The sequence below is a fragment of the Somniosus microcephalus genome, chromosome 6 (assembly GCF_052327205.1).
Source record: "Somniosus microcephalus isolate GS21.2 chromosome 6, FLI_Smic_1.0, whole genome shotgun sequence".
Classification (NCBI taxonomy): domain Eukaryota; kingdom Metazoa; phylum Chordata; class Chondrichthyes; order Squaliformes; family Somniosidae; genus Somniosus; species Somniosus microcephalus.
This window is the reverse complement of record NC_140992.1, coordinates 191,093,196-191,119,711: the sequence shown is the minus strand read 5'-3', so window position 1 is coordinate 191,119,711 and position 26,516 is coordinate 191,093,196. Positions and strand designations below refer to the sequence as shown.

The 26,516-nt window shown below is 44.7% G+C and overlaps 2 protein-coding genes across 4 annotated transcripts in view; one reads left to right on the top strand and one right to left on the bottom strand.

Moving 5' to 3' along the window:
- LOC147116283 (kinesin-like protein KIFC3) overlaps positions 1 to 14,497 on the top strand; it is a 67,907-nt gene extending 53,410 nt beyond the window's left edge. Inside the window, exon 17 of the mRNA XM_085991077.1 lies at positions 12,319 to 14,497. Coding sequence (XP_085847203.1) covers positions 12,319 to 12,365 — 47 coding nt within the window. The 3' untranslated portion in view covers positions 12,366 to 14,497. The remainder of the gene's footprint in view (positions 1 to 12,318) is intronic.
- katnb1 (katanin p80 (WD repeat containing) subunit B 1) overlaps positions 10,421 to 26,516 on the bottom strand; it is a 47,186-nt gene continuing 31,090 nt past the window's right edge. For 2 of the 3 annotated variants that reach the window (XM_085991074.1, XM_085991075.1), the window contains exons 14-18: positions 25,095 to 25,241; positions 23,204 to 23,280; positions 21,013 to 21,087; positions 19,684 to 19,800; positions 10,421 to 16,528 (exon numbers count right to left, since the gene is read on the bottom strand). In XM_085991074.1, coding sequence (XP_085847200.1) covers positions 16,396 to 16,528; positions 19,684 to 19,800; positions 21,013 to 21,087; positions 23,204 to 23,280; positions 25,095 to 25,241 — 549 coding nt within the window. In that variant the 3' untranslated portion in view covers positions 10,421 to 16,395. The remainder of the gene's footprint in view (positions 16,529 to 19,683; positions 19,801 to 21,012; positions 21,088 to 23,203; positions 23,281 to 25,094; positions 25,242 to 26,516) is intronic. The other variant, XM_085991076.1, reaches the window with a different exon arrangement.

Sequence of the window (26,516 nt, the reverse complement as noted above, 5' to 3'; positions counted from 1 at the left end):
CAGTCTTGCCGGATATAATTCGATTTGAGGCCCGTGATGAAGAAATCGCGGACCAATTCGTCAGAGTACGCGTTGGCCGTCACTGCCTTGCAGTTACAGTCCCGGACCAGGTCCTTTAGGCCCTGTAAGAAATCGTCCATTGATTCCTCTGGTCGCTGCCTGCGTGTAGCCAGCAGATGTCTGGCGTACACTTCGTTTACCGGCCTCTGGTATTGGGCCTTCAGGATAGTGATGGCCTCCGTGTAAGAGGTGGCGTCCCGGATGAACGAATAAATCCGATGACTTACGCGAGTAGTCAGTACACTCAGTTTATCTACCTCGCTAGCGGATGAGGCCCCCGCGAAGAGTTCGAAGCATTTGAGCCAGTGTCCAAATTGATTTGATGCTTCAGCAGAATGTGGATCCAAGTCCAGACGCTCTGGTTTTAGGAGTCGATCCATCCTAGTATTCTTTAGTGATTAAAATTGATGGGCCTTCAATAACCACAAAACTAGAAGTTATAGACTTAAACAAGTTGGCTTTTAATCACTAAGATCAGAGCTAACATCTCAACACGCCGACTGGTTCACAGGAATGAGTCATACAGATCCTGGGATCTTTATGTAAGAGAAGTCAGGGGCGGAGCCAAGAGCCAAGACCTGGAACCTCCCAGGTTAGTCGGGAAAGAGGAAGTGAAACTATACACAGTGCGGGAGGGTAATATACATGAGTGCAAAACGAATACAGGATCAAGACAAACAGATTTCATTACATACCCCTCCCAGATGACCCTCATGAAGCTCATTGAGCACTATCCTTCAATTTGGGTGGAATTACTACTTTGGATCCACACAAGGTTCCTCGGCACACTGACAGCTGTTCTCTTCTCGGCGAGAATGCTGGCAACAGTGGTTCGCCATGTGCTGGCCATCCCTTCACCGTTAAATCATAGACCCTGGAGAGTGTCGGGTCATTTCGTGTTTCCTTTTCTATGTTTGCATTCGTCACAGGGAGACATTCGACTATGGTCGAGTGGAATATCTCCACAGGATCCACTGCAGGAGGTGCTTCCACCGTCGGCAACGGTAGGCACGACAATCCATCAGCATTCCCATGCTGTTTAGTTCCTTTGTACTCGGTCATATTGGTGTGCCCCTAGGAAAAGGGACCAGCTCTGTAGCCGTTGTGCTGTCATTATCGGGATGCCCTTCTTAGGGTTGAAAATGGAGACAAGAGGTTGATGATCAGTTAGTAGAGTAAATTTCTGTCCGTGCAGGTAGTGATTGAACTTCTTCACCCCCACCAGGCTGAGGGCCTCTCTGTCAATCTGGGCGTAGTTACGCAGTTAACGAGCGTGACGCAAAAGCTATCGGCCTCTCTGAACCATCAAGGGATTTATGTGACAGTACCGCTCCAACGCCGTAGGGAGACGCATCACACGCCAGTCTTATCGGTAGTGATGGGTTGTAGTGAGCCAATACTTCTCTTGAAGTGATCAAGCCTTTACACTTCTGAAAGGCCTGCTTACATTCATCGCTCCATTTCCATGCTACTCCAGTTTGTAGCAGGGCGTTCAGTGGGTGCAGAATTGTGGACAAATTTGGCAAAAACTTATGGTAGTAATTCACCAATCCGAGGAATGACCTCAGTTGCGACACATTTTCAGGCGCTGGAGCCTTAACTACCGCTTCAATTTTGTCAGGGGACTTATGTAACCCCTCTTCATCAATCACGTGGCCACAATACGATATTTGTTTCTTAAAAAACTCGCACTTGGGGCGATTGGCTCATAGATACATAGATACATAGAAGATAGGAGCAGGAGTAGGCCATTCGGCCCTTCGTGCCTGCTCCGCCATTCGATGAGATCATGGCTGATCCTTTAATTCAGTATCCCGTCCCCGCCTTCTCTCCGTAACCCTTAACCCCTTTTGCCCGTAGAAATATATCTAATCCCCTCTTAAATATATTTAATGAGCTGGCGTACACTGCCCTCTGTGGCAATGAGTTCCACAGGTTCACCACTCTCTGAGTGAAGAAATTCCCCCTCATCTCTGTCCTAAATGGTTTAGCCCTTATCCTTAAATTATGTCCTCTAGTTCTGTTCTCACCCGCCAAGGGAAACATTCCTTCTGCATCCAGTCTGTCTAGACCTGTCAGAATTTTATACACTTCTATGAGGTCCCCTCTCAATCTTCTAAACTCCAGTGTGTACATCCCTAAACTACATAGTCTCTCCTCATAGGTCATTCCCGCCATTCCTGGTATCAGCCTGGTGAATCGCCGCTGCACCCCCTCCATGGCAAGAACATCCTTCCTCAGATGAGGCGACCAAAACTGTACACAGTACTCGAGGTGTGGTCTCACCAGTGCCCTGTACAGCTGCAGCAAGGTATCCCTGTTCCTGTATTCTAACCCTTTTGCTATGAAGGCCAGCATACCGTTTGCCTTCTTGACCGCCTGTTGCACCTGCATGCTCGCCTTCAGTGACTGGTGTACAAGAACACCCAGGTCTCTCTGTACTTCCCCCTCTCCCAATCTATTGCCATTTAAATAATAATTTGCCCTCCCGTTCCTGCACCCAAGGTGGATAACTTCGCACTTGTCCACATTATAGTGCATCTGCCATTTATCCGCCCAATCGCCCAGTCTGTCCAAATCGCTCTGGAGCTTCCTGGTCTCTTCCTCTGAGCCCACCCCCCCTCCTAGTTTAGTGTCGTCTGCAAATTTGGAAATGCTGCATCCGACTCCCTGATCCAGGTCATTAATGTAAATTGTGAACAGCTGGGGGCCCAGGACAGATCCCTGTGGTACCCCACTTGTTACTGCCTGCCATTCAGAAAATGAGCCGTTTATTCCAACTCTCTGTTTTCTATCTGACAGCCAGTTCCCTATCCACGCCAAAACTTTCCCCTTTATCCCATGAGCCTCAATTTTCCATGCTAATCTTTTATGTGGGACCTTATCGAAGGCCTTTTGGAAGTCCAGGTACACCACATCTACTGGCTCTCCCCCATCTATTCTACCAGTTACTCCCTCAAAAAATTCCAATAGATTAGTCAAGCACGATTTACCCTTTGTAAATCCATGTTGACTCTGTCCTATCCTGTCCCCATTTGCTAAGTGCTCCGCTATTTCATCCTTAATGATGGACTCCAGCATTTTGCCCACAACTGATGTAAGGCTTACAGGTCTGTAATTACCTGCTTTTTCCCTACCCCCCTTTTTGAATAGTGGGGTAACGTTAGCTACCCTCCAATCCATCGGCACTGTTCCCGAGTCTAATGAATTCTGAAAAATCATCCTTAGTGCATCCGCTATCTCTAGGGCCACCTCCTTCAGTACCCTAGGATGCATGTTATCAGGCCCTGGGGATTTGTCCACCTTCAATCCCTTTAGCTTCCTTAACACCATATCCTTAGAGATATTGATTTGCGTCAGTTCCTCCTTTGCCAATGTCCCTATTTTTCCCGATATCCCAGGGAGGTTTTTTGTGTCTTCCTTCGTAAAGACTGACCCAAAGTATGCATTTAGTTGATCTGCCATTTCCTTATTTCCCATTATATATTCCCCCGTATCTGACTGCAATGGACCAACTTTGGTTTTCACCAGTCTTTTCCTTTTGATATACTTATAAAAGCTTTTGGAGTTAGTTTTTATATTTTCCGCCAGCTTGTTTTCGTAAGCTATTTTGCCCCTCTTGATTATGCCCTTTGCCCTCCTTTGCTCTATCTTAAACTGTTCCCAATCTTCCGCTCTGGCGCTTTTTTTGGCTATTTTATACGCCCTATCTTTGGATTTTATGCTGTCTCTAATTTCCCCTGTTATCCACGGTTGAGTCACCTTTTTAGATTTCCTTTTATGCCAGATTGGTATAAACAATTTTTGCAATTTTGTCATTCTATCTTTAAATGTTTGCCATTGTTTATCTACCTCCAGTCCTCTCAGGAACGTTGTCCAATCAGACCTACTCAGTTCCCGTCTCATGGCATCATAATTCCCCTTGTTTAAATTCAGGACCTTAGTCTCTGAGTCAATTTCTTCGCTCTCCATTTCGAGTGAGAAATCGATCATGTTATGATCGCTCTGACCCAAGGGTCCCCGTACAACAAGATTACTGATTAGTCCCTTCTCATTGCACAGTACCCAGTCCAATATAGCCTGTTCCCGAGTTGGTTCCTCGACATATTGATCCAGATAACCATCCCTCAAACACTCAAGGAATTCCTCCTCCTCATTATTTTTACTGATTAGGCTAGTCCAATCTATATGTAAGTTAAAGTCACCTATGATGACAGCTGTGCTCTTATTGCACGCTTCTCTAATTTCCCTCGTGATGCCCTCCCTAACCTCTATTTTACTATTTGGAGGCCTATATACCACTCCTATTAATGTTTTTCGCCCCTCGCTATTTCTTAGCTCCACCCATATAGATTCTGTATTAACTGAGTTAATATCCTTCCTTTCAATTGCATTTATCCCCTCTTTTACTAGCAATGCTACCCCTCCTCCCTTTCTTTTTTGTCGATCCTTCCTAAATACTGAATACCCCTGTATGTTAAGCTCCCAGCCCTGCTCACCCTGCAACCATGTTTCCGTAATCCCAATTAGGTCATAATTATTAACCTCTATTTCCACAGCTAATTCATCTACCTTGTTCCTGATGCTTCTCGCATTAAGGTATAAAACCCTCAGGCTTTTTTTATGCTCACATTTTTTATGAATTAGTTTGGCCCTTTGTTTTTTGTTCCTCACCCTTTTATCATTTATTTCTGTCTGCCTTTCACTTTCCTCTATTTCACTACATAGGTTTCTAGCCCCCTGCCATACTAGTTTAAATGCTCCCGAACTGCTTTATCAAAAATTACCCCGAGAACATCAGTTCCATCTCTGCACAGGTGTAGACCGTCCCTTTTGTATAGGTCACACCTACCACAAAACTGGTTCCAATGCCTCAAAAATTTAAAACCCTCCCTCTTACACCACTGCTCAAGCCACGTATTTAGCCTAACTATCCTGTTCTCTGTACTCTTACTAGCACGTGGCACTGGTAGTAATCCAGAGATTACTACCTTCGAGGTCCTACTTTTTAGCTTGGCTCCTAACTCCCGAAATTCTACTTGTAGGACCTCTTCCCTTTTTTTAGCTACGTCGTTGGTACCAACATGTATCACGACAACTGGCTGTTCCCCCTCCCCCTCCAGAATGTTCTGCACCCGCGCCGAGACATCCTTGACCCTTGCACCAGGGAGGCAACATACCATCCTGGAGTCTCGGTCGCGACCACAGAAACCCCTATCTATTCCCCTTACAATCGAATCCCCTATTACTATAGCCCTGCCACTCTTTTTCCCTCCCTTCTTTGCAACAGAGCCAGTCATGGTGCCATGAGCCTGGCTGCTGGTGCCTTCCCCCGATGTGTCACCCCCCCCGACAACAGTACCTAAGGCGGTGAACCTGTTGCTAAGGGAGACAACCCCAGGGGATTTCTGCACTACCTTCCTGCCCTTGCTCTGCCTTTTGGTCACCCATGTACTGTCTACGCTGGCCTTAACCTGCGGTGTGACCAACTCACTAAATGTGCTATCCACACCCCTCTCAGAATCGTGGATGCTCCAAAGTGAGTCCATCTGCAGCTCAAGGGCCGTCATGCGGTCCCACATGAGCTGCAGCTGGACACACTTCCTGCACACATAGTCGTCAGGGACACAGGAAGCGTCCCTGATTTCCCACATGTTACAGGAGGAGCATGACACAGGTCCGAGCTCTACTGCCATGACTTAACCCTTATATTACTTTTAATTTTCTAGTTTTAGTTTATTTATCGGCTCGTAGCCCATGTTCTCTTAGTCTAGTGAGCACCTGCTCTAGGTTGGCAAGGTGTTCACTGTCATCTTCACCTGTCACTAGGATGTCGTCCAAGTAACACTGAGTCCCCGGAATCCCTTGCAGGACTTGTTCCATCGCTCTTTGCCATATCGCCGGAGCTGATGCTACTCCGAATACCAGTCGATTATACTGGTAAAGACCTTTGTGAGTGTTTATCGTGAGATATTTCCTAGAGGATTCTTCAACCTCCATCTGCAAATATGCTTGTGCTAGGTCAATTTTTGTAAAACGTTTCCCTCCAGATAGTGAGGCGAAAATATCTTCTATCCTCGGAAGAGGACACTACTGTGTGAAGAACTGGGTTCACAGTCACCTTGAAGTCCCCACAGATGCGAACCTTCCTTGGCTCCTCAGACTTACTGTTTAACGTTTTCTTCATGACAGGAATGATGGGTGTCGCCCACTCGCTCCAGTCTACCTTAGATAACACATCTGGATTCTCCAGCTCTGCCTCGACGGCTGGGCAAATTGCATACGGTACCGATCTTGCTTTGAAAAACTTGGGAATTGCATTCTCTTCTATTTTTATCGAGGCGGTTACACCTTTAAGAGTTCCCAGTCCTTGTTGAAATACCTCTTTTAGCGTTAGCTAAGATTTTTGACAATCGTCCAGGTGTGACGTCGTCATCCTTTTTACCAGCCACAGTCAGTGCCTGAATGGAGTGCCAGTCTAAACTTATCTTTCTGATCCATTCACGTCCCAATAACAGTGGTCCACCATCTTGCAGTATGTACAGATACAATTTCTGTATTTCCTTGCCGTTGTATTTGACAGGCACCCTTATTTTCCCTCTGGGGTATACTTTCTGCCCCGTATATGTCTTCAAGACAATGGATGTGTCTTTCAAGGGTATGTGTGAGAATAGCCGCTCGTAGTCTCGTCGATTCCTGGCGGTCAGGGCTGATCCTGTATCCAATTCCATTTTGACTTGGGACCCTGCTATCGTGAGGGTGACCCAAATGGTTCGGTGATCCTCTTTTGCGATTACGTTGTGTAGTTTGAGACAGCTTAGTCTCTTGTTCCCGGATTCACTATCGCTCTTCTGGTCTTCGGAACTACTGTCTGTCATCTTTTGTACTTTCCTGTACTGTTCCTTAGTAGTCTTTTTGTTGTCGTTAGTCTTCTTCCCGGACCTGCAAACTCGTGCAATGTGTCCCATCTTTCCACATTGCCTGCATGTTTTGTCCTTGGACCAGCAGTCCTTCTGGTCATGGGTTGTTTTGCCGCAGCGATAACATTTTTCAAATCCCCGTGTCATTTCATGGGTGCCGTATTCCTGTGGCTTTTGCTGTATTTCCGCAGCTCCCCTTGCTGCTGCTTCGTACGATACTGCCACGCTGAAAGCCTTATCTAGCGTCAGCTCTTTCTCTGAGAGTAACCTCTTCTGGGTTCCTTCACTCAGGAGTCCACAGACAAATTTGTCCCATAGGGTATCTGCCAGTCCTGCTCCGAACTTGCAGTGCTTTGATAGCTTGCGTAGTTCCGTAAGGTAATCAGCATTGCTCTCTTTATGCTGATTTCTCTTTTGGAATTTAAATCTTTCTGCTATCAGCAGCGGTGTAGGATTTAGGTGTTCCTGTAGGATATCAACAATTTCGTTAAAACTCTTCGCCATCGGTTTGACTGGAGTGATCAGGTTCCGCAATAGGCCGTACGTTCTTGCGCCCATTAAGTTTAGTCGTACCGATGCCTTTTTCTCATCGGCTACTTCATTTGCCTTGCAATATACTTCGACTCTTTCCACATACGTGGTCCAGTCTTCTATTGCATTATCGGAAGGCAGTGATATTGCCAGTCTTCGGCATCTTGGAAATCTAAGATGGCGCCTCCCGCGCTTTGCCTTCTTCCCCGATTGAACAAAATGGCGCCTCCCGCGCTTTGCCTTCTTCCCCGCTGGATTAAGATGGTGCCTCCCGCGCTTTCTGCCTTCAGCGCTGTTGCTAGCGTTTTTATGCCTTGATGGCGACGCCCTATGGTCTTAGCGCGCTTTCCCCCCGCGCTGCTGCCAACGCCGCTCTCCGCGGTCCCCGTGGCAAACTGCGGCTTTCTGCGCTTCTAATTTCTTTTTCTTTTATTTTAATTACTATTCCCGTCGTCAGAGCAGACCCTATGGGACACTTCCCTCCCTCTTCTCGGGTCTGTACGCTGTCCGGCTTCGTAGCACCGGCCGCGCCCTGTGTGCTCCACCCTCTCTCTCTCTCTCTCTCTCTTCCTGACAACGCTGCTCGGCCCCGTTGAAAAGCCACCCGATCGAGCTGTAGCCCGCCGCAGCCCAGGAAGGATCAGTGTACTACCTGCCACCAGCCCGATTAGCTGGAACACCATAGACTGGATAACCAAACCCAGCTCTCGACAGCCTCTCCTGCAAATCTTCGAATTCGATGAATCAGAGGGCGGTTGCCCACGGTCGACGCCCGTTTCTTCTGTTTGTTTTTTTGGATTTCTTCCTTCTGGCTTCAACCTCTAATAACTTTGCTTCAGGGATGGATCCCCGTGAGGTGGTGCAGAACTGTAGGTAAGTTTGGATCTGTTCGTCGCCAATGTAATGTCCGTGTGTAATTGAGACACGGACTGCAGAAGTTGGTTATAACAGGTGTTTACTGAATGGAGACAAAAGTGGAACTACTATACAAAGTTACTACACAGGCTTATATACAGGGGTGGTCACTACTGGTACTGCAGTATACAGGGGCTGCAGAATATAGTTCCTTCAAGGTACATACACTACAGAGGGGAACTTGGAGGTGGTGGTATTCCCATGCGCCTGCTGCCCTTGTCTTTCTTGGTGGAAGAGGTCGCGGGTTTGGGAGGTGCTGCCGAAGAAGCCTTGGCGAGTTGCTGTAGTGCATCTTGTAGATAGTACACACTGCAGCTACAGTATGCCGATGGTGGAGGGGAGTGAATGTTTAAGGTGGCGGATGGGGTGCCAGTCAAGCGGGCTGCTTTGTCCTGGATGGTGTCGAGCTTCTTGAGTGTTGTTGCAGCTGCACTCATCCAGGCAAGTGGAGAGCATTCCATCACATTCCTTACTTGTGCCTTGTAGGTAGTGGAAAGGCTTTGGGGAGTCAGGAGGTCGCAGAATACCCAGCCTTTGACCTGCTCTTGTTGCCACAGTATTTATGTGGCTGGTCCAGTTAAGTTTCTGGTCAATGGTGAGCCCCAGGATGTTGATGGTGGGGGGATTCGGTGATGGTAATGCCGCTGAATGTCATTGGGAGGTGGTTAGACTCTTGCTTGTTGGAGATAGTCATTGCCCGGCACTTCTGTGGCGTGAATGTTACCTGCCATTTATCAGCCCAAGCCTGAATGTCGTCTAGGTCTTGTTGCATGCGGGCATGGACTGCTTCATTATCTGAGGAGTTGCGAATGGCACTGAACATTGTGCAGTCATCAGCGAACATCCCCATTTCTGACCTTATGTTGAAGAGAAGGTCATTGATGAAGCAGCTGAAGATGGTTGGGCCTCGGACACTGCCCTGAGGAACTCCTGCAGCGATGTCCTGGAGCTGTGATGATTGACCTTCAATCACCACAACCATCTTCCTTTGTGCTAGGTATGACTTCAGCCAGTGGAGCGTTTTCCCCCTGATTCCCATTGACTTCAGTTTTACTGGGGCTCCTTGATGCCACACTCGGTCAAATGCTGCCTTGATGTCGAGGGCAGTCATTCTCACCTCACCTCTGGAATTCAGCCCTTTTGTCCGTGTTTGGACCAAGGCTGTAATGAGGTCAGGAGCCAAGTGGTCTTGGCGGAACCCAAACTGGGCATCGGTGAGCAGGTTATTGGTGAGTAAGTGCCGCTTGATAGCACTCTCGATGACACCTTCCATCACTTTGTTGATAATTGAGAGTAGACTGATGGGGCAGTAGTTGGCTGGATTGGATTTGTCCTGCTTTTTGTGGACAGGACATACCTGGGCAGTTTTCCGCATTGTCGGATAGATGCCAGTGTTGTAGCTGTACTGGAACAGCTTGGCTAGTTGACCTCAGAATGGGTCCACATCATGAAGTAGTTCCATGGGATCCAACACAGATGGAGATTCTGATCTATTGTCCTGATTGAGAAGAATGAGTCCTAAACATAAATAGTGCCTGACTAGTACTACAGGGTCAGATCAGAGGAAGGAGAAAAAGCTGCCTTGGAGCAAGCTGCAGATTGGTGCTAAACCTTGATTTGGCAAACCAAATATTGGGATGTATCGGCTCCCCACAGCTATCAATAGGCTCGATACCATCCTAACCTCCCTGACCTTTCCAGAGATTCTAGGCTCAAATGCCATGTTGAGCTTGTTAACTGTCTACTGCCCCAATAAAGAACAATTGGCTGTAGAAAAAAAATAGACTTGCATTTATATAGCATCTTTCACGACCTCATGATGTCCCAAAGTGCTTTACAGCCAATTAAGTACTTTTGTATTGTAATCACTGTTTTAACGTGGGAAATGCGGCAGCCAATTTACGCACAGCTAGGTCCCACAAACAGCAATGTGATAATGAGCAGATTGTAGGAATGGAGGTTCCTAGCTGAAGAATTGAGATTGACGCAGAGAATCAAAAACAATAACATTTAATGAACAAACCAAGTTAAACAGTAAACTGCTGGATACAATGCAAATAGGTCTGGTCTGGTTGAAAGCTTCTCTAGAACTGCTAGAAGGTTCCGAGCACTGACATCATGACGGCATCACGTTCTTCCTGCCGTTGGGGGATCACGTGACGGGCGGCATGACGTCATCACGCGGAGTAAAGGAAAGAAGCCATAGTACAGTTAACAGATACATTAAAGGTGCAGCCCCCGGTTGCACTACATTGCTGTTAAAGAAATTATGAACAATTGTCCTGAATCCCCTGGTGGCTCCGCCCCAAGATAATCTTTTTTAGTGATGTTGGTTGAGGGATAAATATTGGCCAGGACACCGGGGAGAACACCGTGGAATAGTGCCGTGGAAGGCAGACGTGGGCCTCGGTTTAATGTCTTACCCGAAAGACGCACCTCAGACAGTGCTGCACTCCCTCAGTACTGCACTGGAGTGTCAGCCTAGATGTTTGTGCTCAAGTCCCTGGAGTGGAACTTGAACCCACAACTTTCTGATTCAGAGCTGAGGGTGCTACCCACTGAGCCACGGCTGACTCTCAAGGTACCTGGTGTCTTTCTACCCAGCCATAGCTTCCCCATTATTGTTCGAAAGGGGTAAAAGGATTTCGGTGCAGGGGATGGGGAGGGGGAGGACCTCCTCTTCCCTTTCTAGCAATTCTCAAGAAAAGAATCTGTGTCTGGACCTTCCTGGAGAGAGAAGGTGCCTGCCTGCCTGTGGGAGCCTCCAACTGGAACCTATGAGGTTAGATTTAGCCCAAGTATGTATCGCACGAACTGCAGATGCTTTTGCTACAGACCCATCCAAACCTTTTATGGGTAACATTTACAAACCACACAGCTGCCACAGCAATGAGAAGTGGTTGGATCTGATGTTTGCAGGCTCCACTGCCAATGATGTCTTGCTTTGCTTGTTATCCTGGCATGGGATGTCCAGTCTCCCTGCAGGCTAAATTCCCTTCACTGGGAAATGTTTCTTTGAATTTGTGAAGACACAGGTGTACAACTTGTAAGATAGCAAACACTCAAATTCAGCCCATGTATGACTGTGCCACTGCCTCCCCCTACCAGCAAAGACTCACTGTGATACTGGGTCAAAATCCTGGAACTCCCTACCTAACAAACCACGTGGGACCACCTGCACCCCATGGACTTCAGCAGTTCAAGAAGGCCCACCTCCACATTCTCAAGGGCAGCTTGGGATGGACAATAAATGCTGGCCTTGCCAGCGACGCCCACATCCTGAGAGTGATTTTTTTTTTTAAAAAGCCTCCAAGACTATTTCACATGACTGAACAGGCTTCACGCCAAGCTTAGGTTAGGTGACATTTTGCTTCTAGCATGGATTTAACAGTTATATTCGATAACTTGTTTTTCAGAGGCTTCTGTGCTGTTACTGTTCCTCAAACAAAGAGCTCCCCCTGTGTACCGGCTTAAAAACCCTTCGTTCGTGTAGCACAGCACCCTAATTGCACCTCATCCTATAGTATCCAAATTCTGTCCATCAATGCCACCCAGACTGAGGGAACACTGGAACTGTCCTGCCAAATCCATCGTTCCTCGCTGCCACCCCACTTGCTTCAGGGACTTTAAAAATCTGCGCTAGAAGCAAATTGTCACTTAACCTGAAAGCTGCTGTAAGAGTATTTGTCGCCATGTAAAGCCAAGCTAGAAACCCCTTAGTTTGGGATGTTTTCTCTTTTTCCTCTTGTATTAATGGTTTGCTAACACTTGCTTTATTACTAAGGCTAAGTTTTGTTTAATTTTAAAATTCTTTTAAACGTCAAGTTTTGATAAATTGCTTATTGTGTCTATTCGATGTGACTCGGCTGATCTGTGCACATTTTCCCTGCAGGTGAAGTAAACCATCGACAAGGTCCAGCTGCGATGGCTGCTCTCTGAGGCTGCCTGGAGTAGTGGGAGATGGGGGAGTGGTGCCCTGTTCCAGTGTACAAAGTTCAGCACTTCTCCAAAGCCCAGTCACAGACCGTAGGCCAGTGCCTGTACATTTATATACTTAAGCCTGTACATGTATACAGCCCGTTTTAAAAAGTTGATGCACAGAGTAGAGCTCATTACTTATTTTTTATATATATATATATATAAACAGATTTTTTATATTGTCTACATTTTTAAATGTCATTTGATATCCAAAGGTTGGTGTTCAGTGCGCTCCAGTACAAAAACCGTGTCCTTTTTATTTAATGTTCTGATCCATACACTGACTTTACTCTTCGCACTGCAAACCTTGGGCAGTTAGCTGTCAGTATGGGTTCGACCAATGTACTACGTATTGAATTTGGTGAGGTCGCACTGTGAGGAGTTCAGCGCAGTATGGTCTTACGGAATAATCGGGGAGACTGACTTACTGTTGGGAACGCCATCAAGACCCCACTCACCGAGGCACTGACTGTTGCCACTAAGTTGCCACTTTAAGACTTTGGCACCTTTCTCTTTTAACTTCCTCCTTCCCCCATCCCAGTACCTCATGGGCAAGGCCATTCTGGTTCATGACTAAATGCACAGTGTTGTGGTACTAAACCGTGCAGACCTGAGATCCCGTGTATGAACTCCAGACTGTGCGGAGTTGGTCTTTGTCCAGGTGCGTCAGTGTCTCCAGGTTAGAGGGAGAAAGTTGTCCAGAATTTCTGCTCCGTTTTGAGCATTTCCTTATTTTCCCCAAATGTTTGTGGAGAAGATTAAACTCGCTTGTGATACCTCGAGGTCAAAGGGCCAATACTTGCTGCCGAGATAGTGGCAGGTGGAGGGTGACAAGTTGGGGAAATTGACCCCAGCAAGGGTCACCATACTCAGAGGTGTAAGGAGGAAACATGGGCCGGGGGTGTCGGTGTGGGGGGAGGCGAAGTAAAGGGCGAGTCTTGCCATCAAAGTACTAATTTAAACCTTTGGAACATGGTCACAACTTTTTTTTCCATTTCCCTGTGGTTTTTGAGGGTGGCTGATTAAAATAAGCCTGGGTGGGATCAGGCAAGGTTCACATTTAAGCCAGTTAGTTTGGCCCTTTAAAGCAGCTGCCTCTCACTTGCTGAGTCAAAGAATGCAACAAGCTGCACTATTTATTATTTTATAAAATGAACAGACAAAAGTATGTTGATAAACCAAAGGAAGGTGATATTTTTTGTAACTTGTTTTTTTGAGGCTTCTGTGCTGTTACTGTTCCTCAAACAAAGAGCTCCCCCTGTGCACCTAGCTAGAAACTGGGTTCCCCTTTATTCGTGTAGCACAGCACCCTAATAACCTCTCATCCTATAGTATCCAAATTCTGTATATCAGTGCCACACAGACCGAAGGGACACTGGAACTAACCCTCTGTCTTGCCAAATCCATCGTTCCTCACTGCCACCCCACTTGCTTCAGGGACTTTTAAAATCTGCGCTAGAAGCAAAATGTCACCTAACCTAAAAGCTGCTGTAAGAGTATTTATCTGTGTAAAGCCAATCTGTTAATAGCCAACTTGTTGTCTGTCTCTGGTAAGAGTGCTTTTAAATTTAATGTATATAATTTTTCCAACCATCTTTTTATTTCCAGTTGGGAGGCGAGAGTTTTGCTGTCCAAGGCAGCTTCTTCCTCCGTTATGCTTAGCATGCAATGTCTTGCTTTCAAAGAGTTGAACTCTTTCAATGTTCCTCTCCTGGATGTTAGCATTCTGGGTTGGAAAACGAGCAAGGTTACTCCCCCACTGCCCCTGTGGTTGGAGGTAAGGAATCTAGAACCAAAGTGACAGCACCTGTTGGAGAGAGAGCTTCTAAGCAATGGAGTACTCAGGAGAATCGGTCTGTTTCAGTAATGAATGTTCATGTTGCTCAGGGTGACTGACTGCTCAGAAATGTTCAGTGTTGATTCTAATGTTTTTTGGGGAGCATTCTGGTTTGTCTATAAAAATTCCATTTTGGTTCTTTGCAGTATTGAGAATCTTGATCACTGCTCAATGCAAATGTAATGTTTGGTAAAAGTTTCAAAGTATGTTGCTGCCTATTCAATTTCAAATAAAGTCCAGTATTCTTTATTCAACAGTAATGCTTTTAAACCAATTTTACCAGGGTCTTTTAATTTAATTTTTTTTTTTAATCCAGATGTGATTGTATAACTGTGTATCCAGCATAAAGGTGATCACCAGCCACTGGCCAGACAAGCCAAGTCCTTCCTACTGTGTGCTTAGTGTTCTGAGGGTTGGGGGATAGAGCACAAGGCAGCAGCACTGATGCAGTTTGCTTAAAACTCTTCAGATATTTTCAAATAAGTTTATTATTGTGAAGACTATAAAATTCATATATACATATAGAAAATAACATTTTCCAGAATCACAGTCTCTATACATCAAGGACATTGAAGCACAACCTGAAGTTTAAATGTCAACAGAAAATGATACAGCCTCCTGTTGAGATACCTGGAGTGTGGAGCATGCTCCTTGTTCGGGTGGGGGGGGCGCTGCTACGATTCAAAGTTACTCACCACAATTACTGGTGAGTAATCAAATTCAGCTAGGTGATATGTTGGTTAAACATTCATACTAATATGGCTAAATTAGTGATTTATGCCTGCTTCCCCAAGCCATGGATGAGTCATCACGTCAAGACTCAGACAATCAGCCCCAAAACAAAGTTTGACAGGATCATTCAACCAGGTCACAATGTAATGGTGGGCTCCTGATTGGAAACCAGCCAATGTGGGGGGGCTAAACTTTACTTGCGATTGCTGTTCCAGAATGGGCAGCAGAAACAGGCATGACTTGTTTTTGAGGTGGGGATTGTTTGTCAAATAAGCAAGAAATTAGGTCAAGTAAAAGTTAAAATAGGGAAGAAGCAAAAAAAAGGATTTTAATGAGACAAAGATGTTAATACAATAAAAAAAAGTATCCATCAGCTGCTGTATAATGATTTCAGCCTTGGAGTAAAGAAGTTAAATCTTGGAAGGAAGATGTAAAATGAGCAGCCATGGCATTCACACAGCAGGAACAACTTCCACAGCAATTTCTAAACATGGGCAGGGCTTGCCCTGTATATGTGCTGCAACATTCAAGCAGTGTAGACATTTGATTGTTACAGAGCAGTTCTGCCATGCTACAGTTAATCTGTCACTGCAGCCAACAGGAAACCAAATTGGACAGTTCATGAGCAGCTTTCACAAAGCAACTTCAATACCTAGTAACAGCTGCTGAACTGTTACACTGCAATCCACTGAACAGATGCTTCACACAAAGGACCAAAGTCTTTTAAAGTAATGATAGTTTCCTACCATATTGAGTGTGAAGCAGGATCTGAGAGAAAAGTTCTTTGAGGCTAAAAGGAGAATATCCCTTAAATAAACCCAACTTGTTCTGATTATATATTTAAACCAAAGGCACATGCCAGTTATTCAGGTAACAAGCTACAGCCCATAACACTGGATGTCACCATTTACCTGCAGACTAGGTTAGAATGACAGTCCCCAAGATCAGCAGGGCTGGGCCCTATATGTACTGAATGGCTTCACAATAGCCAGATTTGTGCTATGAAATGTTAACTGATGTAGTAGGATCAGAGATTTGAGCTTATTTCAACCTCAATGTATAAATAGAAAACAAAGGGACTTAAAACAAGTCAACATGTTAACAATTCAAAACGTGTCTCGAGAATCTCTATCCCTCGCAGCCATCACATTGCTGATTAACAGCAGTTTCCCCTGCTCTCCTCTCAGTGTAAATACCAAAAGGGAGAAACTTTGTTCCCCGCAGTTTACAAAAAAAACTCTCAAGGCGTATGCATCTTGGCCAATGCATGTTTGAAATTCTAAATTTTGGTAAACTTTAAAAACAAATTCATTTGCGAACAATTTGGGCTTTGGATCCTTCATCGGCAGTGTCTGCAACTGAATATCAATGAACCAGAGGCCCCAGAGGGAGTGTTCAATGACAAATCTATGGAGAATGTGGTCATTCAAAAGCTGCCATTAGAAGCTGCAGTTCACGAAAAGCACTGCCTTGACGACCAGGCAGTCCTGCTTTACTCTGAAGAATCGGGAGCAGGTTTTTTAACTGCTTGTAACAGAGTTTACATTTCTGGTGCCTGAGACAGGAAAGGGAGGAAAAAATAAGTCACAGAAGCACCAAGACATTTAAAGATAAACAAGAACTTGCATCCATATTGTAGTTTTATCCAACTTTCCCCATTGCCTGATAAATTAGTCTCTTCTCTCCCCATTCTTGTAAATTACAACTGAATAGTCAGCAAACTCCCCCAGTATCAATGAGAAGTGCATCATTGTAAATGTATCATTTTTGACCCCTTATCTAAGGAAGCTGGACCTATGGGAGAGATTTTCCAAATTTCCTTTGAACCTGGCAAATCACTGAAAAATCTGCCATGAACAGCATATGACTTGCATTTGGAATACAGTAGTTGGAGTATGTGCATTGATGAGCCAGGGCAGTTACAATGAATGGCCCTCATGGGCAGACAAAGCCCAAAGACACTTTTAGTATAGTCTTGAACCTGTCCAATGATTTGGGGGGAGGGTGGGGAACTAATATTGAAGGTAATCAATAACCAGTTCAGAAGACTCTGTCTGGACATACTTGTGCAAAGCCAACCTTAACACAATCTTCTTGTGGAACTCTCTAGCTGTGACTGGGAATTTCATCAACAGAATATTGGCCTGATGTGATAAAGATAGGACTTGTTTTTATTTGGTACCTTACTACAAGGAACGTGGCACCAGAGGACATGGCAACTGTGCACCTCTCTTCAAAAAGACAAGCTATGTCTGTTATCTTATATTAGTTAGTAAATTAGTTTATAAAATCAAATGAAATTACTAAGCACTGGAGAAAGAAATATCAGGTCCAGGCAGCACAGATTTCTAAAGATAGGTCGTGTTTCACGTACCTTACGGAATTCTTTCAAGAAATAACGAGAAGATAAAGGAAATGCATCAGATGTGGTTTATATAGCTTTCCAAAAAAGATTTTGATAAGGTACCACATACAAGACTTATGGGGAATGTGGCCACATGAAGAAAGATGGTTGGAGAGCAGAAAGAAAAGAGTAACGGTAAAAAATTTCTTTGCTTGGAAAGATGGGATGACAGGCCCTTGTGGAAGACCAGTTATTTATTATATAAATGACCTGGATTTAGGAATTGAGGATTTATTATCGAAATGTGCTGACACCACCAAATTAGGAAGAATGGGAAATTGGAAGAAGGATTGCAATATTGTAGGAGGATATTGATGGGCTACTCTGATCGGCAGTAGATGTAGTTCACTGTAGAAGAATGAGGTAATGGCCCAGAATTTACTGAAGAAATAACATGTCATTACTAATGCGCAAATCAGTCAGCAACTTGTAGCGAGGAAATTGTGAATCATTACAAGTTGCTGGACGATTTGTGTCGTTCCGCTGTTAGCTTCGCAAAAACGGCATCTCGCCCTTAACCTCCCCGTGGGTTTCATGAAGTTGCTGCATTTGCATATTACCCATTAACCTCACCACAGAAAATCAAGTAATTAACAGCGCAAGTACCCTTTTAACAACATGATAATTGTTAACTACTGCCCATCAACCTCCAGTCCAGAAAATGAAAATTAAAAGTGTGGATTCGCATTCCTTCAAGTTGTGAATTTTTGTTGAGAGATTTTAAAAATGTCAAATTTAAAATTAAAAACAAACATTTCTCACTTTTCCTTTCTGTCCCTATTTTCTCTCTTTCTTAATCCAATCTTTCTTTCCTTTATCTCTCTGTACCTGTTTGGACATTGAATTCACCCACTCCAATTCACCTTCCTTTTAAGCTCATTGGTTAAGGAGATAAACGGTTTGGCCCGTTGTTCACCAAGGTCCCAGATGCCCTGGCTGCGCCGTTATCAGCTCGCACTTCCAGCAACTCTGGGCAAAATTTTTTTAAAACCTAAACATGCACGAAAAAGTCTAACGGGGAATGCCATGAGATGTCCCGCTTCAATAAAACCTGGGCCAATATATTTTGGAGGTACTAGGCAAAGAAATTGCATCTTAAATGGGAAGATTTTAGATTGAGAAGAGCTTGTGCAGAAACAGGTCGTTGAAGACGGCAGAACAAATGGGTAAGACTGCAAAAAACAACAAACAGAATCCTTGGTTTTGTATCTAGGGGCTGGGGTACAAAGGCAATGGGGTAATGTTAAACTTGCACCAGGGCTGCAGTTGGAATAGTGTGTGCGGCTCTGGGCACCCTAATAAAGCATGGATATGAAAGCAATGGAAAAGATGCAGTGCAGATTCACTGGGATGTGACCAGGGATGAGGGGTTACAGTTGCAGAGAGGCTTGAGAAATTAGGTTTTTTTTCCCCAATTAGAGTTATGAAGGCTAAGGTGGGTCACTGATTGTGCTCTTCGGGATTATAAAGGATAAGATAATAAACAGTTTGTAATGGCTGGCAACATGTGGACAAATGGGCACAAATTTAAGATAATCAAAAATTGAGGAGATGTTAGATGACATTTCTTTACACAGAGGGTGGTTAGAATGAGAGTATGTGAATTCTCTACCAAAAACAGTCCATAAATTCTTTTAAAAGGGAATTAAACAGTTGCTTGAAAAAGAGGAGTATTAATGGGTATAGGGAGCGAGGAGAGTGGGATCAGGCTAGGTAGCTCATGGAGAAAAACAGATCAAGTCTGTGGCCTGTTTCTATACTACAATATTCTATGATTATATGAATAGCAAATTCAGGAATATTTGCAAAGGGTTGTGAGAATGTGGAACTCACTGCTCTAGAGGAAGGTGAAGTGAGGAAACCAAATAGTCCAAGTCCAGTAGAGAAGGCCATTGATGCAAAATCAATCGAGATGTTTGAAAGGAAGATAGAATACTCATGAAGTAAAACTATTAAGGGGGTTGGAAAAAAGGCAGTGAATTGGGACTGACCAATGCTGCCATGGCTAACAAAATGGTGGCGCAAGCTTGATGGACTGGTTAATAAAGGGAAAGGAGTTGGCCAATGTGTGTTTAGCACCAAGCCTGGACTGATTGATGGAGTGTAAAAGGAGGGTAGGTCCACTTCTCCCAAATGAATTAAGCAAATGAAAAAGTAAAAAAATCATTACTCAGTGTACCACACAAATGGTATGAATTAAGATACTCCAACAATATCATTCTTCATTAAAGTTGTACAGCGATAAGAACTTGCTAAAGACTACAGGAGTCATGCATTAACCATACTGTGTAGCAGCAGTTACTGACCTTTCTTCCCGTGTTATGTCCACCCCAATCGAGGGTGGTGTAACCAGGTTGTCTGCTATTAAGGGTCCAAATCTCTGCAGGATCAGCTTCAGGGAAGTACAGCCTGTCTGCACATAGCTACAGGGAGAGAAAAGTGATCAGAGCTTGTATACATATCAAGTAATGGGAAGACAACTCATTTCTCTGCTCTTGGGGCTGCCAAGCTATTTCATCAAAAAGGAGAAAAGAAACCCCCCATGTGAATTTTTATGCTTCTCAAGGGAAGGGATACCCGTGCTCAGACATGGAACACTTTTATGCACCTAGTGTCAGCATTAAACACTCCAGGTCAGCTATAGACATTCTGCAGCTTCCCAGAGCGAGAATTGCCAATTTAGCGCCAAGTTATGGTAGTTGTGTGTGGTGGAACATGTGGGGTTGAGACGGTCCAAATTCACTTCACAAGAGGAATTTAAAAGGGAAGATTCTCAATTCAAAAATCACCAGATTATAACAGTTGGAAATCCCTGAGACACGATCAGTGCAGTTTGAATTAGCCCCAAAACAAGGTGTAGAATTCATTTACTGAAGCAGGGAGCTAGAAGCCAACAATCTGACTTAAAATACTCAACCCAACAATGGGATTGAATTTGCAAATCTGAACTTTCGAAATCGGATGATCTGGTGAAGTTGGTAGGAGGTATAACTGACACGCACCTTTTTGCTCCCCATTTATCTCCAGCTAGGAAGAAAATGCTAAAATTTGGTTACTAATTGACAGTGAAATGCTGCCCAGTTGCTTGGCCATGTTGACAGGTGATCTGCTGGCAGGCTGTGGAGAAACTGTCTGGTTTCTGCACTCTCATTTACACTCTTACCACAACTGTAGTTAAAAACAAGAAGCATCAGGACTCAGTGAGAGGAGCTACAGCATCAGTCAGGGACCGCAGAGTGTCCAATATCAACACACACTTTGGCATCAAGTCTCCCCGTATATTTGCGCAACACCCAAATCCTTTCCCGTGCTGAATGGAGTGAGATCAGTGGATAACTTCAACACCATTTATAATCCACAAGTGTAACAGGCTGCACTACTTCAGTTATTGATGGTGTGTTTACCATTAAATGAAAGAATGGTAAACAAGAGTTACAATATGCCAGTAAACTGCTTCATCAGACTAGCAAATGCGTAACCCCATTTTATGCTTTTTTTTAAATTTGAGCAGAGTGCAGGATGTCCATTAACACAAAAATGAACTACCATTCTGTAGTGGTGTAATACTGATTTCCCCAATCACAACACTCAAGCCCCCATTTAATACAGGAACAATGCAGGAAACAACTGCTGACCTCTCATACTTGCTCTGCAACAATTTGTCAATTTGAGGAATGATCGAAGGACACAGGTCCAGTTTCCACAAGGCCCTGAAATAAAGATGTACGATCAGTAACATTCGTGTCACACAAGTGCCAAGCAATGACTATCTCCAACAAGCGAGAGTCTAACCACTGCCCCTTGACATTCAATGGCATTACCATCGTCGAATCCCCCCACCCACCCCATCAATGTCCTGGGGGTTACCATTAACCAGAGGCTGGGTATTCTGCGGCAAGTGTCTCACCTCCTGATTCCCCAAAGCCTTTCCACCATCTACAAGGCACAAGTAAGGAGTGTGATGGAATGCTCTCCACTTGCCTGGATGAGTGCAGCGCCAACACTGAAGAAGCTCGACACCATCCAGGACAAAGCAGCCCGCTTGATTGGCACCCAATCCACCACCTTAAACATCTACTCCCTCCACCACCGGCATACCGTGGCTGCAGTGTGTACCATCTACAAGATTCACTGCAGGAACTTGCCAAGGCTTCTTTGACAGCACCTCCTAAACCCGTGACCTCTACCACCTAGAAGGACAAGGGCAGCAGGTGCAAGGGAACACCATCACCTCCAAGTTCCCCTCCATCCTGACTTGGAAATATATCGCCGTTCCTTCATCATCGCTGTGTCAAGATCCTGGAACTCCCTCCCTAACAGCACTGTGGGAATACCTTCACCACATGGACTGCAGCAGTTCAAGAAGGTGGCACATCACCACCTCCGAGGGCACCTAGGGATGGGCAATAAATGTTGGCCTTGCCAGCCACGCCCATATCCCATGAACAAATTTTTTTTAAAGTAGCTGCTGTTGGAAGATTTAACAGATGGAACATTGGTACCAATTCATCCTTTACACACTGAGAACAAAGTGTCAGCTAGCAATCTTGAACCTTAGGAGGAACAGCATCTCCTCCCAAATTCCACCATTTGTATCAATGTTACAAGATCACCCCATCCTAGCTGCTCTGATCCCCTCGGAACATTTCTCAAAGATTCTGCCCAGTCCTGAAACAGGGGCCAGGGCATAATGCAGGACAAGGTACGGGAAGAGAAAGTGTGGCCGATCTTTGGGGGTGAGGTCGGGTCTTGGGCGGTTGTACGAATTGGGAGATAGCGAATGGGCAGCCCGTTTTGCTATCGTCCAAGACCAATTTCACTCCCTTCTCTTTCTCTACAGGGCTTGATACATTGGGTTTCCTTACTTAAACCTTCCTCACTAATCTGGCAGAACTTGTACAAGGCGAGATCATGGCTCCACGACTGCCTTGCCGTATGCAGGCTCTGTGACCCGCCGATGATGAATGGCTTTCTGAACTTTTCACACAAAGTGGAGTTTGATGCCAGTAGGTTCTGAAATTTACTGAAAGAGGAGAAAGGCACAGAATCTAGGCTATAAGTGCCAGAAACACATATGTGGAGTGGCATCAGCCGAGAATTAAACTTTTCAGCCAATAGAACAACTGATTCTGACGAGGAGAGAAAGAATTAGAGAGCGCCAGTCAGGAAGGCCCTTGTATAAGGCACAAGGATTATGTTACTCCAGCCTGAATGTCTCCATCTTACTTCACTTGTGCTCCATATGCAGCAAATATTAGTCAGACGAGAGAAAATACTAATCGACAGGGTTGGACGCTGGTGGGTGAATCATGTGAAGTTAGAGGGTGGTTGGACACAATCGTAATCAATGAATAATCAATCAATAAGTAAAATGAAGTGGCATTCCATTATTTATGGAATAGGAACAGGAGGTCATTTAGCCCCTCAAGCCTGCTCCACCATTCAATTAGATCATGGCTGATCTGTACTTCAACTCCATTTCCCTGCCTTTGCTCCGTATCCCTCGATACCCTTACCTAACAAAGGTCTATCGTTCTCAGCCTTGAACGCTCCAATTGTCCCAGCATGCACAGTCTTTTGGGGGATAAAATTCCAGATTTGTACTAAACTTTGCGTTAAGAAGTACTTGCCGATTTCATTCCTGAATGGCCCAACTCTAATTTTATTATCTCCCCTCATTCTCAATTCCCTCACCAGAGGAAATAGTTTCCTATTGAATAATTTTAACATTTTAAACATAGTGGTACCACTCAAGATTTGTGGACAGCATTTTTTTCCCCCCAAACAACATGGAAGGAGTGGATAGCCTTCTAAGCAGATACGTACGGTTTGAGATTAATAATGTTCAGGATGTCCACAATGACCGCCAAGTCATTCATGGTCACTGCCGAGTCTATGGAGGTCTGCAATGAAGAGATTGTGTTAGAACGTGCATTTGAATCCAGGTCAGAAGATGTAGTTTTTCAGAATACATCACTCCAGAGATCATATTGCTGTGAGCACAAGGAGGTTAGGACAAAAGTGGCCTTGTCTCGGCTGAAGTAGAAAGCAATAAGCCTGCGGCAGTGCAATGGGCATTACGAGCTATTCTGTCAATTAGAAGTCAGTTTTAACCAGCCAAATTTCAGTATTCAAATGGGGCGGAGCTGAATTATGAGATAACCTTTTAAATGACAGGAAACTAAACTGTGCCGCTTTTCAGAGTTTCACATCTTGCTGTGAACAATGGAGACCAAGGAGCTACGAAAGTACTAGGAATATGATATTAATTGTGCTGGGACAGTGTCTTCCAGAATTTCTGGCTTGAAAATCCAGGAAGCAAACAAACCTAGCCTTTCAAGGTATCCACAGGAGTGATACAAATAATGAAGATTCACAGAAAGCCATGATTTTTTCACATGCGGCTCCCTGTGAGGACTGCAAGTAGCAGATTCACATTGTGCCATCATTCTCATTTGCTACATGTGCCAACTCTCACACTAGGGTATGAATTCAAATCCGTTCTAGAAATCATCGAGAGGGAATCTCACACTGCACCTGGTATTAGTTAATTCCACCCCCATGGACCAACATACCCATCTCTTGCACTTCATCAAAAATACTGCCCAAAGCCCTTTGCGAGTGTCAGTGACTGGAACTTACTATATTTGCGTAACTCACTACAGGAAACTCTTTTTCATCCGGCACCGACGGGACCGGCGTGGTGCCGGTTGATCAAAAAGTCCGGATTACAGAGAGGTATGCTTACCAAGCCCCGTACACGGCCACAGGTGCAGGAGCCCTGGTTACACGACACTTGTGCAGGAGTCCCGGTTACACGGCCACAGATCCAGGAGTCCCTGTTGCACGGCCACAGGTGCAGGAACCCCGGTTACACGGCCACTAATATACAGTAAAACTTACCTGAACCTACTGCCGAATTTTGCCGGTTAAGAGAGATTTCCGGATATTTAGGTGCCAGTTAAGAGAGAGTTTCCTGTATAACACTGTGTGTGTAAATATTTCTCATTTATTCTGCCTTATAAATAACAGTAGCAATTCCCGTGAAAAAGCAACTGCACGAGTCTATCACATGCTTTAATCACAAAAATAAGTTTACTATTTTACTGCTTGAGTATCCCCCCCCCCCCCCCCCCAAGGTAAGCCCTTTTGTGCTAACATCAAGGGTTTGTACACTTTGGGGATTAGATTTGTAATTGCAACTTCTAGGACAGTTTTCTTTTTAAAAATCCAGTCTCTGCTGAGAGGAATGATATAGGTTTTATCCAAATCAAAAACTGCAACTCACTGAGGTCAGAAGTCAACGTTTATAGCACATTAACAGGTAGAGTTGCAAATATCCAAAAGGAACAGAGTCCAATGAAACAAAAGAAAAACAGATCAAATCGGGTGAAACATGAAGTAAAGAAAGGTTATGAACACATGCCCAATATACAGATGGCATTTGGGCCACAGCTGCACAATAGCAGCCCCAGATAGGGATCAGTTGACCAATTAGATAACTCAGAAAATCAAGCGTTGATCGTTAACCACTGCACCAATAACCAACTCCCACCAAACGGGGGAAGGGAAGGGAAGCGGGGGGGGGGGGGGGGGTTTGGCAGGGAGAAAAAAGAGATAACGGACTTTTTATTCCTCCAGTTTGTACGCTCATTATTACTCCATTATATGTTAACAAGTAGTTGTGTCACTACCTGTTCAGAGTCACTGCACTGACCTTGACGTCTCCAGTGGTCCATACAGCTCTCACAGTGTCTAGATTCTTGAAGCGACTTGTTAATACCACGCACATGGTGTCATGTCCTTTCCGGATTTGGCTCACAGCATCTTCATCACTCAAATCTGCCAATTTATTATTCTGAGGCTGGAGAAATACACAATACAAATCAAAACAAGTTAATGCAACAACAAAAAAAGCCACTTGGTTTGCCAAACCAACAGAAACCTCTGCTGCAGGCTTCCTCATTCATAATTTTCTTATCTGCCAGTTGCTATAAATTATCAAGCGTTGAATGGGAAAGAGAAAAACAACTGGGGAAATAGCTCTTAAAATTTTGCACTGCTTAGTCTTGTGATCCTGCTCCCCGAGCTACTACTCAGAGGTTGGTAGCCTCCTTCCCTACACAGTAGTCACTGCATTTCAAAAGTAATTCTAGGTGAGCTGCTGCGAGATGTTTCAATGCGATAAGACACTAAACAAATATGCAGTTTTATATCATTTAAAAGGTGATAAACTTTAATACATATCTATCAACACTAAAATACTCAGGCGGATTGGAGCTTCCTGTATGCATAGGATAAAGACTTGGAGAACAAAGACCTACTAGAGGGCCTCTGTCATCATTTGTTATTCTTTATCTACCAAAGGTTTTAACCCAAACGCCCCTGATGTGATCTTACTACTAATCCCACATCTATATCCAGAACCAAATTAGCCAACATGCACACGCTACCTTTAGTGTAGAGATCCAAACAGGAAGGGAGCACGCTACCTTTAGTGTAGAGATCCAAACAGGAAGGGAGCACGCTACCTTTAGTGTAGAGATCCAAACAGGAAGGGAGCACGCTACCTTTAGTGTAGAGATCCAAACAGGTAGGGAGCACACTACCTTTAGTGTAGAGATCCAAACAGGAAGGGAGCACGCTACCTTTAGTGTAGAGATCCAAACAGGAAGGGAGCACGCTACCTTTAGTGTAGAGATCCAAACAGGAAGGGAGCACGCTGCCTTTAGTGTAGAGATCCAAACAGGAAGGGAGCACGCTGCCTTTAGTGTAGAGATCCAAACAGGTAGGGAGCACGCTACCTTTAGTGTAGAGATCCAAACAGGTAGGGAGCACACTACCTTTAGTGTAGAGATCCAAACAGGAAGGGAGCACGCTACCTTTAGTGTAGAGATCCAAACAGGAAGGGAGCACGCTACCTTTAGTGTAGAGATCCAAACAGGTAGGGAGCACACTACCTTTAGTGTAGAGATCCAAACAGGAAGGGAGCACGCTACCTTTAGTGTAGAGATCCAAACAGGAAGGGAGCACGCTACCTTTAGTGTAGAGATCCAAACAGGAAGGGAGCACGCTACCTTTAGTGTAGAGATCCAAACAGGTAGGGAGCACACTACCTTTAGTGTAGAGATCCAAACAG